Source organism: Dermacentor silvarum, chromosome 6, assembly GCF_013339745.2.
Source record: "Dermacentor silvarum isolate Dsil-2018 chromosome 6, BIME_Dsil_1.4, whole genome shotgun sequence".
Classification (NCBI taxonomy): Eukaryota; Metazoa; Arthropoda; class Arachnida; order Ixodida; family Ixodidae; genus Dermacentor; species Dermacentor silvarum.
In genome coordinates this window covers 184,738,067-184,753,199 of record NC_051159.1, presented here as the reverse complement: position 1 = coordinate 184,753,199, position 15,133 = coordinate 184,738,067, and the positions used below count along the sequence as shown (strand labels likewise).

The 15,133-nt window shown below is 46.1% G+C and overlaps 1 protein-coding gene across 1 annotated transcript in view; it reads right to left on the bottom strand.

The window, feature by feature from the left end:
- The window catches only part of LOC119456536 (anionic trypsin-2-like), a 49,977-nt gene extending 37,245 nt beyond the window's left edge, over nt 1-12,732 (bottom strand). The window contains exons 1-3 of the mRNA XM_037718368.2: nt 12,574-12,732; nt 6,781-6,967; nt 779-869 (exon numbers count right to left, since the gene is read on the bottom strand). Of these exons, the coding sequence (XP_037574296.1) occupies nt 779-869; nt 6,781-6,967; nt 12,574-12,670 (375 nt within the window). The 5' untranslated portion in view covers nt 12,671-12,732. The remainder of the gene's footprint in view (nt 1-778; nt 870-6,780; nt 6,968-12,573) is intronic.
- Nucleotides 12,733-15,133: the final 2,401 nt, after the last annotated feature.

Genomic DNA, 15,133 nt, shown 5'->3' with positions numbered 1-15,133 from the left:
TATTATTATTATTATTATTATTATTATTATTATTATTATTATTATTATTATTATTATTATTATTATTATTATTATTATTATTATTATTATTATGCGACCCCGAATTCTGCGTTATGCGATCTTCATCTGTTCATGGCCGTGACATTCCGTGGGTGGGTTGGGGAAGAGCACGTGTAGGCCGATCAAGTTTTGCTTTAGTTTTGTGTGCGACTTTCTCGATGCAATAGTTTCTAGTCGTGCAAACAGCTTTTCTGCTTTTGTTCACCAGCGTAGGGCGCCCTGAGATGCCTTGTTCTGATATCTATTTGTTGTGCCGGCCGAGGGTTTAATGTTGCTAAATGTAGGAGTTTTAGTCGTGAGCAGATGTGGAGTCGATTGCTTTATTAGTCCAGTCTCTTCAACTGACAGCGACCCTTCGTTCGCGATGACGCCAACCGCTCAAGTCAGAGAGAGGCGGCGTTACGAACCGAGAATGCTTTCTTTTCGTAACCGATCAGAAAACCAGACTGCTAGCCTTCAGAGGCGAGAAAAGTTAACTGCGTCTTGTTGTGATAAACGATACGGTCTGGCTGAAGATACAAGCCTAATTTTGAATTACTTATTTCCTTGCTTTATTGCGCATTCAGGGTGCCTTCGAAGAACTTGTGCCTTCATAAATCTCAAATGCTATTGTCATTGTAATTACTGTTTGGCAGCTTTAGGGTCTGTGATGTGTTCTGAAAGTGAACTAGCTGTCTCCTTGAGTTTAATGAGCGAACTAGAAGACGAAACAACTCACCATGTCACCTTTGGAGTGGATCTCGCCTGGCTCCACGACACTCTTGTTGTAGTCTCCAAGGCGGAAGATGTACCTCGATATGTTTCTTCGGCTACAGGCAGCGGAAAAACGACACCAAGGGCGCGATTTTGTAGCGATGACTTATTCCATACTAGTCTTATCATCCACCGCTCACGGCCGGCTGATCCCGTTGATAACGCGAGCAGACCATCGCTCTGACCACTGACAAAGCGCGATAAACGCGAGAAGGCATTATTACTTTAAAGGTATCGCTACAAAATACCGGCCCAAGTGTGCAGCTTGAATTGCGCTGAGTCAATGCAGATACATGCTACAACACTGCAATTCACGCGCAGTGGCGGCACTGACGGTATACACACCCAAATAAGCCTATCCATTGCTTGAGCTGCGGCAGAGGACGCTTTAGTGCGCATGTACAACCTTTTGGTAATAAAACTCGAACGGAAAAAGCAACCGTGGAATATCTGTTACGCTTACTTACTTACGTACTTACTTACTTACCTATACTTACTTACTTACCTATACTTACTTACTTACCTAATTACTAACTTACTTACTTACCTAATTACTTACTTACTTACTTACTTACTTACTTACTTACTTACTTACTTACTTACTTACTTACTTACTTACTTACTTACTTACTTATACTTACTGGAAATTTAGATGTGTCATCGTGGCGTAACTGGCAGCTGGATAGCCTCCGGCCTCAGTGCTAAGCATCGGTCAAGGAATCTCTTCACTGTAGCACAGGCCGGCGGATGTGTAAGGTTTTCTAATGCTCACGTTTCAACTTGGGGTGATGGTATGCATATTGCATACGAAGGCAACAGTAACACTTGAAGCTTGAAAGGCTTCTCGCCAGGTCATATGGCCATTTTTGGTTATACGCTGGAAGTCGTTGCGCGCTGTCTATGGAGTGTGCTGTCGCAGGAATTTTTCAAATTGGTTATTTAATAGCCGAGATAGAAATATTTCAGCGCCGCGCACCCATGACGTCAGGAGGCGAGCGTCACCGCCAATAGCACACTCTCTCCACTTGCCCCGTCTAGGCTCCGCAAGTGAAATTCCTTCCCTGCGTTCTCCCATACCGGAGCAGGAGGTTCGCGTCACGAATACGTCACGGACCCTGCCTTTTTTGTTTCTTCCTCGATTTTTTTGCTGCGCGGCGCACTTCCGCTGACGGTCTCGCGCGCGAGCTGTTGCGTTTGTCTCGTTTCGTGCACCGCACGATTTTGCGCGCTTTCTAGCGGTATAAGTCAGGGCTACACGAACACTGATGCAGACACAAGTGGATCGTAGAGAATGATCGCGAGTTGGAACAAGGTAGCAAGTGACGTGGTTTCGCTCTCTGTGCGCGCGACTGCACGGCGTGGGCAGACGAAACGGAAGTACATTTCTCTTTTTCTTTTACAAAGTAAAAACGGAGACATTCGGTTTGTATGTTTAATTATTTCTCTCAACTTTAATTCGTGTATTGAAGCAACAGATTAAACAAATAACTGTTGTTGCCTTGAATAGTTCTCCAAGACACGTGTCACTATGCATGAGCGACGTTGCAGCACAGCGCAGCAGCACTTGCGCGACAGACGTCCGGCTGCGAGCATGGCGCCCGCGAGGAGACGGGCAAACGGCGCCTACTTTGACATCTCAGACCTTTTCGCGGCGCGTAGCGGAGTAATACTTTGCAGGCACGATCGTTAGCGCGCATTGTATGCACTGCGCTTGTCATTTCGAAATGACCAGAACTGGTGAGGTAAGGCAACAAGGTGACACGTACAATCATTTTTAATAGCCTTCCTATTTTACACACAAGTGCACACGTTCTCACTTTTTGATGACAAGCGTCAGAGAGAGATAGGCGGTGAAAGCTTCGAGCTCAAAAAACATCACGCAGAGTGCGAAAAGGGACAGACGTTGACTCCGAATCAGCTGGTATTGAAACTAATAAATGACAGTCGACGCGGAGAAACGCCATATCGAAACGCCAAAGCATCAAAACGCATTTTTTTTTAATAGAAACTTCCAATCAACGCAGCACCACAAATTTCTGCCGCTGTTTGGTATATTCCCGGCGAACAAGGGTCATGCTTTCAGCCATGCGCGAGCTTGTTTCGAGCCAACTGATTTGTACGGCTCCGCGCCGTAAGTGGCGCCACTTGTTTCGTTACAAGCTGCAGCGCACGAGGCTCATAGCGGAACCTTGTCCCAGCTAGCACGCACCAAGTTTTCTTTCCGAAGAACGTGTATGCATTTCACATGTAGGGTAATGCTACTTTCAGAAGGATGGCAACTTTACCTTGCATAAATCTTCAACAGTCACATAGCGAGTTTGTGCAGAACTAAACTTGCCTGCATATTTTTTTAAGCCCCCGGCCACCTCCAGGAAGCACATCCAAGCGCATGCAAACGACCTAAACCACAAAGTTCAATCTTTGTGGTTCTGTAGTGCACAAGCTTTTAAAGCTTTCGTGGCATCACTCCTGCACTTCGGTGGCCGTTTCTTCTAACCTCTATCGGCTGCGCGGCTGCACACTGATGTCAAAGCGTCAAGCTCCCACAACTTATGGAAATGAAAATCTTGCTACCATGTATTATTCCGCCTTTTCGTCATACGTCTGCGTTTGCGGCCCAAATGAGCCGAATTGTTCAAATGTATAAACTTAAACATAAGAAAGTAGAATCCGTGACTTAAAGGTTATATAGCAGGATCCTTCAATACTTTATTGTGATAACAATTATACATGGACACCCCAAACGAATTTCCGCCGTCGGTGTTGCCAAGAGGCTACGCATATACTTGGGTATATCTATGCTATATAGGGTGTCCCGGCTAATATTAGCCAAGCTGCTTAAAGAAAAAAAAAAACATGATGCAAGATACGATTTTAAGACCTACGGTGCGACGGCTGTCAATTATCTGACGAAAGAACAGCGTAGGTCTTATAATGTTATCTTGCCTCGTGACGTTTTAGTCTTTATTTTTTTTTTCTGTGAACAGCTTGGCTAACGTTAGTTTGGGACACACGGTATACCACGCCATACTACGTACATGCCACGCTGCGTATCCGGGTTATATTGCTACACTGTTCTATCAAAGTTGCTCATACCAGGTCCTATATTCTTGAATAAATTATTCCTCGGAATTTTGAGAATGTCAGCCCACAAACAAATGTCATCTCACAGCTCACGCCTTCTATCTTAAATCTTCTCAGACTGTTAAATATTAAAAGTGCAAAACAATATCAGAGCTCTAACCTGAGAGTAAAGTAATTTTACTCCTTACGGCAAGCGCAGTGGTGCCTGTGCTGTTCACTGTCATTACAGGCCTTACACGGCGTGGTTTACTAAACCTTTTACAGAGAAAAGTACCCGTACGGGTGCCGGCGCGCGAAAGCTCGCGCCTCACGCATTCGCAGGCCGTGTACGACAGATCGTACGCGTCGAAGCGTGGCACGAGCATAGAGATATTCTCCAAACAAATATCGGTGCTGCCTCGCGAAATTACGAAACGATGTCTACCAAGCTGAAAATAGTGAGCCAAGACGTCTTGTATAGGTTGAAACCGCCATTCCTCGCGAGGCGCCGCAAACGCAAGGCGCGCGACCGCGCCGACAAGCGTACGTGTATAGATGGTGTAAATGCGCCTAAAGGAGACACACATAGCGCGCTTTACACCATTGTCATGAAAAAAATTAAATTATGGGGTCTTACGTGCCGAAACCAGTTCTGATTATGAGGCACGCCGTAATGGGGGACTCCGGAAATTTGGACCACCTGGGGTTCTTTAACGTGCACCTAAATCTAAGTACGCGGGTGTTTTCGCATTTCGCCCCCATCGAAATGCGGCCGCCGTGGCCGGGATTCGATCCCGCGACCTCGTGCTCAGCAGCCCAACACCATAGCCACTGAGCAACCACGGCGGGTGCCATTGTCATGTCAAACCAACGTGTGCGTGTACATATGGGCGCACCCGGCGTCAGTCGGACCCGCGTCAAGTTAGAACAAGGTCCGAGAAGTTGATCCTTGCTATAGCAGTCAGTGTGGCGAAAGTGGCAGTTCTGGTCACGAAATTCCCGCGGCGTAACGCGCCAGTGGACACGCCGGGGTGCTGGCGCGAGTAACCGGAGCAGACGCCCGGAGACGGACGCCACAGGCGTTCCGTGCGTACGTCCGTTTTCGCGTAAGCATAGAGTTTCATACAACAATGAAATTGTTGTAGCAAACTCTACGCGCGCGAGAGCTAACTGCCACTATTGGCGTGTGAACATTGGCGCCACAACTTGCAAATAGCCGTTCTTGCATAACTGACCAAAAGGACGTGAGCTGTGAGAAGGTGTCAGCTGTCACAGTTTCAGAGAAGAGGCAAACTCTGGCTTCACTGTGCTGAAGAAAATTCGGGGGCTGCCACTCCAGTTAAAACCTCCCTGCGCGGCACATCTCTCTCGAGCAGTGCTTGCGACAATGCCTGGCATTCGTCTTCGTCCTAAAGATCGTTTTCGGGTGATCCGCTGCTCTACCAGATACGGTCAGCGCACTCGTGATTACTTCCTACTCTCCTGTCTCAATCAACTACCAGCAAGTGCCTTTCGCGTGAATACAAAATATAAACTAAAGCAAATTCTTCGTCGCATTAGTGTTTAATATTTTAGCCCTCGGCCTTCCCTTCCAGATTCACTCCAATCATAGAGAACTGTCTGGTATGAGAGCCTTAAGAGGACGAAATATGGTTTTGCTACTTCATCATACAGGTGCTGACGTGTAAGAATAGACCGTGAGGACAGTAATTTTTTTTTTTTTGGTTTTATTGTGCTGTCCTGTACCCTGCTGATATCCTATGTACTTTCCTATCCCGTGTTCTTTTTTCTTTTTTCAGATGTTATCACTGGTTCTGAGCACGAGAAGATCCACGGGTTTTTAGTATTATATAACTGCATGATCACTATTTGCTTGCTTTGTATTGCGAGTGCTACCTCACACTACATTTCCGCTTAAGTTACGTTGTTTTGTTTGTCTTTTATTTACGTCCTCATTGCTGTTAGGCTCTTTTCTTCTTCTTTTCTTGCATGTTCCTGCTGAAAAACGCTCTGGCATATTCTGTGGTGTCCGCGATAGAGCAGTTTTGTAAACGCTGCCTGTGCCCATCAAGCCCAATGCGGCTTTGGCAGGGCTATCATGTGTTGGTCAACCTTACTATCTATCAATCTTACTAAACTAAATATTAACTAACGTATCTATCCAAATATAACTATAAAGAACTAACTTCACTAACTAAACTAATAAAACAAAAACAAACTAATGAACTAACTAGCAAAATATAACTATTACAAATTAACTACCGACACAGCTAACATGACTAATTAGATAAACTTAGCCATTATCAAACTAATATTTAACTAAACTAACTTAACTTACTAACTAATATAACTATATAAACTAACCTATTCATCATTTCAACTAATTCCATAACAAATAACTAACTAAACTCGCTAATAACTAACGTAACTAACTACTGTAACAAGCTTAATTGAACTAATAAACTATTACCTAACAAGTAAGTAATTCATCTAATAAATAAACAACTAAAATAGCTAATCACTAACCTAAATAATAGCCTAACTTAACGAAATAACAACCCACTAAACAAATATAACTATACATGACAAATTTAAATGGCTAATCTAAAAGAACTATTTATCTAAGTGACCAACTAGGTAACAAACGTATAATAATTAAACAAAACTAAGTAACCAATCAAGCTAACTAGCAAAGTTAACCAACTAATTAACTAAGCTGTTTAACTAAATCTTTTCATGCACTTTAGTCTCATTCGAAAACAGTTTGTGCTACCATGCATCTATGGATTGGATTACTAACCAATGTGCCTTCGACATTATTACCGATCCTGCCGTTGACAGTGCCTGAATACAACTACGCTCGTTCATTTTGAGCGGAAGATTGCCGCACGCCAAGTGCCTTACTGTTGGAAGCAGTGCGCCGCTGTGAGTACCCATCTGTCGGCGATGAGTGCCCCTCCGCAGAGGTGAATGGTGCGGAAACCGCTGCGGTACTTGATGCCCACCTGCCACGGATAGTCACCTGGTTTGGAGACACGGCCGCCCACAATGCGGCCCAGGGGCCGCATAGGCCGCACGCCGCACTCGGACGCTGCACAATAACAGACCAGTGCAGGCGTAGCTTTGAGGCATTTTCAAACGCCTTCTGCATTGGAGCACACCGTGTCGTACGTTGCAAATGACCACAACCCACGCACGTCCTAAATAATAATGCATTCAAGAACCATCGATGAGTACAAAGCACTTCCTACGCACGTTACTCTTCAAACTACTGATTCGCTCTTATACTTTTTCTTGTGCTAGCGCGTGAGACACTTGTAGCGGGAAATGGTTCAAAAATAAAACATTGGCTGAGGTTTAACTCTTGTAAACCCAGTTTATCACGAACCAAAGGTCTGTTTGGCTTGGTTTTGCAAAGTCTACGCACACAGTGTTTCACGCTTCCGCACTTGGTAAGCTTCTCTATAACTTCCAGTGGCACATCGCCCCTGAGGCACAATTTTTAAGCAGCACTATCACCGGGATCGGCCCAAGAAAAGGCGAAATAAGCTCGCCCGCCGAAAAGTGGCTGGACTTGGAGAACAATGCTTCACATTAATATACAAGAAAGTGGACAGGGCGAGAGCCACCGGCCGGCACATCGCGCGCGTAATGCGCAATCTTAGGTTTCGCCTTTCACCGGCGGTACGCTGACATTTCATCCACCTTCATTGTATTTTTGTTTATTATTGGTCTAATAAAAGGCAGAGTTAATTTCGCTTATGCTTATATTGGCTTTATTGTCTGTTGGCTTTGTGTGGCTGTTACGAAAAATTCAACGCCTTGGTTTACTTAAACTTCTATGGTGATGTGATCTCTTTGTTCACCAGAGTACCCATTCAGTTAGCTATATCCGCAACAAGGGATGCCCTGGAACGCGACGACACACTCGACGAGAGAACCCCCTTGAGTGTAGACGAGATCTGCCGCCTTCTCTAGCTATGCCTATCAAATACCTACTTCACCTTCCGAGGCATTCACTACAAGCAGGTGGGAGGAACTCCCATGGGGGCCTCAATTTCCGTCACCATGGCCAACCTAACTATGGAAAATATCGAAGACAGAGCTCTGAGTACTTTTTCCCCGAAGCCAAAAGTTTTCCTCAGGTACATGGATGATTGCTTCTGTATCGTGAAGGAGTCGCAAGTCGAAAACCTGCAGAGCCATTTAAATTCCATAGACCCGGATATACAGTTCACGTCGGAGCGCGAACAAAACGAATCGCTACCATTCCTAGATGTACAATTAAGTTACACGAACCAACGGCAATCTAAAATTCTCAGTCTACCGAAAACCAACCCACACAGGCCGCTACCTACACTTCTCATCCAACCATCCGGCAAACCACAAGGCATCGGTCGTAAATTCTTTATTGAAAAGAGTCGAAACTCATTGCACATTGGAATCAGATCAAAAGAAAGAAAGGAGAACGGTTCTCAACGAACTCAAAAGGAACGGCTATACAACGGAATTCATTCGAAAAACAACCCGACAACAAAAAAGAAAAAACAAACTACGAGACCTACAACCGTTGACCCCCCCCTCGACCACGGAAACGAGTGTCCATCCCATACGTCAAAGGTACCAGCGAAGCTCTCAGCCGAATATTGAAAAAAGAAGGCCTCAAAGTCGCGCATAAACCGATGAACACTTTGAATATCCTCATTCCTAAACCAAAAGACCGTTCACCAAAAGAAAAATCTCAAGGCGTCGTCTATAAAATCAGCTGTGCCGACTGTCCGGCGTCGTACATCGGGGAAACCAAAAATCTAAAAGAAAGAATCAGACAACATGAAAACGACGTCAGAACATTCAACCGAATACGCAGCGCCGTCGCCGAACATTCCGAAGACGCCGACCACAAGATTTCTTTCCAAGAAACCCAAATCCTTCAAACAGAGACAAGCTGGCGAAAACGGCTACTACTCGAGTCTTGGCACATTCAGAACACGGCGGGTAATATAAACCGCGTGAAGGGCATTCTTCCTTCTTTGTATGTTCATGGCCTTGCAGACGCGACGAAGGGAAGAAAGGACCCCCCGCTCTAGGTCAGCAACACCAAAACAACTCGCCCCCCCCCCCCCCCCCCCCGTCCCTCGTCAACGCATTCCCGCGACTAAAGGGCGCCAGCATCGGTCAACCCAGCCGACCAGCGACGCCGAGCCCCCCACCCCCTATTTTGTCTGTCTAGAACAGGTGCCCTGCCAAGTGTCTCCTCACCTTACGCTCTCTCCCCCTTCCTCTCCTTTGTTACGACGGACCCTTTAAAAGCGGCACACCGCCCCCTCCGAAGAATACCCCCTGAAGAAGGAGCCGAATTGGTTCCGAAACGTTGGGCTAGTAAATTTCCTTATTTGGTTGGAGTCAATCTCTAAGTCTATGGTGTATCTAGAAGTGGTCGTACTCTGCCCTGGAGAATCCGGAGGAACACTGATCATCTCGAATCTTCAAGATTAGCGCAATAAAACTGGAAAATTACGACTCATGTGCTTTTCGGTCACTTCCGAAGTTGCGTCCATAGAATACGCCTGCCATCCGGAAGTTTCCGTTTCTGCGCAACACCGTTTGCAGATTTCTGGGACGAAGCGCCGACGACAGGTGATTTGATAAAGACTTTTCACCATCAGCGTAACCGCCAATGCCTCTTACAAAGTAATAGTCGGCAGAAGAAGGAAGCACTGCAGAAGGGCGGCATTTCAAGTGTTCCTGCGTCCTATGCAGTCTTCGCAGATTCTGGCAAATTTCAATCCCGACGCAAGGATCCACACCGACCCCAGCAGTACCGTCATCAGTGACATTATATTACAAATAAAGAATTAACAATGACAAGTTACTGGATACGCCAGTCGTTGGCTATCGAAATCAGGCGCGGGCTATTTCACGGCGAAAAATGAAGGGCTAGCCATAGTCCATATTCCTTCAAACACATACACAAACATACACATAAAATAACACGGGAGTGTCAGACTTGTTCAACTAGGTCATTTGACAGGAGGAACTTCAGCAATGCCTTCGCCGCCTTCTGGTGTGAAGACTGCATAGGCCGGCACTCTAAAAGTGGCCGGTTGCTGAGGGTTGCCAACGCTGACGCGATCTTTGAGAATTGTATCGAGGACTGTGACAGAGGACATGATCGATGGTTTCCTCGCTGCCGCAATCGTCACAGGCAACAATGTCAGTCATTCCGATGCAGCAAGCAAATGTATTTATGAAAAATATTCCAAGCCACAGTCGGTAGAGAACAGTTGCATCGGTTCCCGGGATAGTCCAGACGAAATGCAGAATCGGAAGGATGGGTCCAGGAGGTACAGACATGTACGAGGTGATATCCAAAAGTTCCGAGAATTTGAAAAGCACGCAAAAACTTAGTGTGGTACACATTTCCGCCTCTAGATGTAGCTAGCAGTATACCTTGCGGATAGTGTGCTGAACGATTTGCATCTAAGAAGTGTTGTTTTGCGAAGTGTTGTTTTGCAACACAATGTTTCACTGATTTGGCGCATTTCTTAGCAACCAATATGACAGACTTCAAGGAGCAAAGCATTTGCATCAAGTTTTGGTTTAAACTTGGCAAAACTGCGGCAGAAGCTCATCGTATGCCAGAGGACACTTTTGGAGTCAACGCCATGAGCCGAAGCAAGACCTTTTTATGGCATAAACGCTTCGAAGGGGGTGGAATGTGTGTTGACGACGATGAACGTTCTGGACGCCCGTTAACGAGCACAACCCCGGAAACGATAGCGGAAGTTCGTAAGGGCTATCGTTGGAAATCGCGGGCTAACTATAAAGGATGTCTGCGACATTGTAGGACAATCGTACGGCACAGTTCATCTAATGTTGTCGGATGTTTTGAACATGAGGCGCATTTCTGCATAATTTGTGCCAGGACTGCTCAGTGACGAACAGAAGCTGCACCTGTGTACGAAACTGAAGCAACAAGTCAGACAATCCCACATTCCCATCCAGTGTAATAACCGGGGTTGAGACATGGGTTTATGGCTACGATCCTGCAACCAAACAGCAGTCGCCGCAGTGGAAGTCGCCAAATTCCCTGCGGCCGAAAAAGGCACGTCAAGTTCGTGGCAATGTGAAGTCCATGCTCAGTGTGCGTGCGTGCGTGTGCGTGCGTGCGTGCGTGCGGTGCGTGCGTGTGCGTGTGCGTGTGTGTGTGTGTGTGTGTGTGTGTGTGTGTGTGTGTGTGTGTGTGTGTGTGTGTGTGTGTGTGTGTGTGTGTGTGATATATCATCATCAGCCTGTATTTATGTCCACTGCAGGCGATCCCCCTCTCCCTCTCCCTGCGATATCCAATTACCCCTGTCTTGCGCTCGCTTATTCCAACCTGCACCTTCAAATTTCCCAACTTCATCACTCCACCTAGTCTTCTGCCGTAACATATATGAACGACATTCATACTGGTATACACTCCACAATGACTTTTTGCAGACGACTGCGTTATATATCGCCCAGTAACTAACACAAACGATTGCAGTGTTATAAAGATCGACTTACAAAAATTGACACGGTCGTTCCAGGACTATTCCAGCAAGCTAATGCTATTCACTACGGGCAGTGAAATTTTGTCTTACACTTACAAAACGAATAATGAACCCGTTCAACTCGTACGATCATTTAAATACTAAAGAGTCCGGCTGACAACTAATCTTACGTGGAACGTCTATATTGACAGCCTTTTGAGCAAGACGTGCAAAACTCGGTTTTATCCGTCGCTCCCTGCAATAACAAAGTGACTAGACTTCTTGCATATAGCTACATTGTGACATCTGAACTATAGTTTATGCCTCGGTAATCAGCAATCCTAACCAAGAATGCACTTGTTTACGAACTAGACTGATTACAAAACAGAGCAGCTAGATTCATTTCAAAAGATTACTCACGTCATTCAGGCGTAACTAAAATAAAACATGACCTCGGGCTTGAACCATTAGAAATTACACGGATATTATCGCGACTTACTTTCACAACCCTAGTATTCGCACTGCAGCTTTAGTAAAACTAGCAAGAATAATATTTCCATACATCGACAACGGATTAAAAATTGAACCGTCATTTGCACGGACTGATGCAATCCGGTTTTCATTTCATCGCTTGGCTATCAATGAATGGAATCACCTTCCGAGATCAGTGGCTGAGATAAGAAACGTCAACAAATTTGGGCTGTAATCAAATAGCACATTTTTGCCAGTCACAAATAATAATATAGTCATTGTTTCCTTCCTTCTTTATTTTTCTTCGTGGGTTTGTTACATTATCGTATGTTTAAACGAAGTTCTTCGTTATAACGCGATTTCATTTTTCGGTTTCCTTTTAACACGTGTTTGTATAGCCACCATGCTACTCGCCTCATATCTACAAGTGTGCTACTCATGTTTTTAAATGTTTTCTTGTTATCATTCGCTTTTCATTTGAAGTGTTCTCCACTGACTATGAGTAAATTGTACCACCCGTCTGCACGCACTAGTTCGTACTGACCTTGTTGTTACTCGCGCTTATTGTAACCTTTGACTATTATTCAGTGTTTTGTCAGATTATGCATCCCTGCCCTCAACCCTAAGTAATGCCCGTAAAGGGCCCTTGGAATAAATAAAGAGAAAAAAAGAAATAAACACGAAAAAGTCCCCGTTGCCACCAAGCACGCACCTCTTTCGGAACCGCCGGCGAGGACGGCGCACAGCAGCAGCAGCAGCACGCAGGCCAGCCGTAGAAGCAGCACCGGACGCAGCGGGACGCTCCGCATGACTGGGGCCAGTGCAGGCCCTCGTTGGCGCCACTCGTAGCCACGAGCGAGCCGAGCTCACTCGCGGCCATTCCAAGCTGCGCATAAGCACTTTCTGTCTGCGGGAACCGTAAAACCACGCTTCAGGGGCAAGCACTTCGAAGCTTACCTTTGCGGTGTAGACCGGCAGCTGCGACACCTATTGCCAAGTATTTAAGTTAATCCTGCGCTTGTTGATATTTTAAACAACTTTATAGTAGGCAACGCAGATAGCAGATGGCGCTTTAACTTTGTAAAGTCGCAGATTGTGTTATTCTAGAGGACGGCTTTTTGTAATCTGATTACGAGCTTTCGCACCTGTTAGCGAATCCGTGTGGCCTTCGGTGCTTACATCACCGTCGGCGCAGATGTCTCTCCAGTCGCCGTCAGGGATAAATCAAAGCCACACCGAGCCGGCTTCGTCGATCGCACCTGCACGCCGTCGCAGCTTTAAGACCGAGGCTTGCGCACTTCATCAGTGCGGACTGAGAATTCTCTCCTGGGCTGCTGTGTACAATACATGCCCTCCACAACTAATAAGCTCAGTGGTTATTTCAAAAGGACAACCGAGCACTCTGATGTGCCATTTTTCGCTGGCACATTTCCCCTTAATGAAGAAGTGTGACTTTATCAGCGTTCAGATGAAAAACATTGTCGCAGTTTCACCCGAAAGGCGAAGCACCAATTGCGATAGCAAATTAGTAGAGAGCTATACGGAGTAAGGATAGTAGTTTTATCAGCTGTATAAACTTGGACATGCAACAGCACCAGCAACGCGCAGAACTGTTGTCGACGCCGTCGGCGTTTTGCCCGCGTTCGCACCGAACACGCGCAGCGTTTTTATGTAAATACGTATTTGGTGCCGCAGCTAAACGTCGCCTCCCCTCCCCCCCTCCCGTCCCCCACAGCCTTTCGCGCGACGGAAAAAGTTGCGTTTGCTCTTTATATATGGAAAGGAGGAAAGAGACGCTTAATTCTGCAGCCCTTCAGGGAGCACGGCGGAGAACGCAGGTTTGCTCTCCGACGTGCGTTCGCTCCCCGTGAAAGCGCAAGTCCCTCACTCCCTTTCACTCGCACATACAGCGTCCGGAGCGCGGCGACGAATTCATCGCCGTTGACGTCATACGGAACCTCACGGCGACGGCGACGACAATGGCGACGACGGCGACGCCGACGGCAGAAATCTGCTTTGGAGTGTCCATATAATTGCTATCGCAATAAAACAACTCCACCCTTCTCGCAGGCATGTACAGCCTGAACCCCGGGCATTGATAGTCGTAGTAAGGCTTAAGTATAGCCAATAATATTACTGATAAAACGGGCAGGCGACCTCAGTAGTTCGGTGGCTGTGGCCGGCTGCTTTCACGGTTTCGATGTGAGACCTAGCGACAGCATTGTCACGGTGCCAGATATGCAAACAGTAAATTGTGCACAGTCACTCAAGAAGCCTCAAGCCCCAAAGAAACTAGTGAGTAAACGGCCCAATCACACGTCGCTGACCCGGAATCTAATCCTAGCTTTTCCAAGAAAACATAGCAATTCGACGGTAGCTTCAGACAGTCGGCATAGCAGCTGTTGTCTATAATTTCCTTGTATTGAAAATTCATCATCATCATCATCATCATCAGCCCATATTTTACGTCCACTGCAGGACGAAGGCCTCTCCCTGCGATCTCCAATTACCCCTGTCTTGCGATAGCGTATTCCAACTTGCGCCTGCAAATTCCTAACTTCATCATCCCATATGGTTTTCTGCCGACCTCGACTGCGCTTCCCTTCTCTTGGTAACCATTCTGTAACTCTAATGGTCCACCGGTTGTCCACCCTACGCTTTACATGGCCTGCCCAGCTCCATTTCTTCCGCTTAATGTCAACTAGAATATCGGCTATCACCGTTTGTTCTCTGATCCACACCGCTCTCGTCCTGTCGTTAGTCCTAAGATTTTTGGTTCCATCGCTCTTTGTTCAGTCCTTAACTTGTTCTCGAGCTTCTTAATTGTTAACCTCCAAGTTTCTGCCCCGTATGTTAGCACCGGTAGAATGCAATGATTGTACACTTTTCAACGACAGTGGTAAGCTCCCAGTTAGGATTTGGCAATGCCTGGCGTATGCACTCCAACCCAATTTTATTCTTCTGTAAATTTCTTCCTCGTGATCAGGGTCCCCTGTGAGTAATTGACCTAGATAAACGTACTCCTTTACAGACTCTAGAGGCTGACTGGCGATCCTGAATTCTTGTTCCCTTGCCAGGCTATTGAACATTATCTTTGTCTTCTGCATATTAATCTTCAACCCCACTCTTACACTTTCTCGGTTAAGGTCCTCAATCATTTGCTGTAATTCGTCTCCATTGTTGCTGAATAGGACAATGTCATCAGCAAATCGGAGGTTGCTGAGATATTCACCGTTGATCCTCACTCCTAAGCTTTCCCAGTCTAAGAGCTT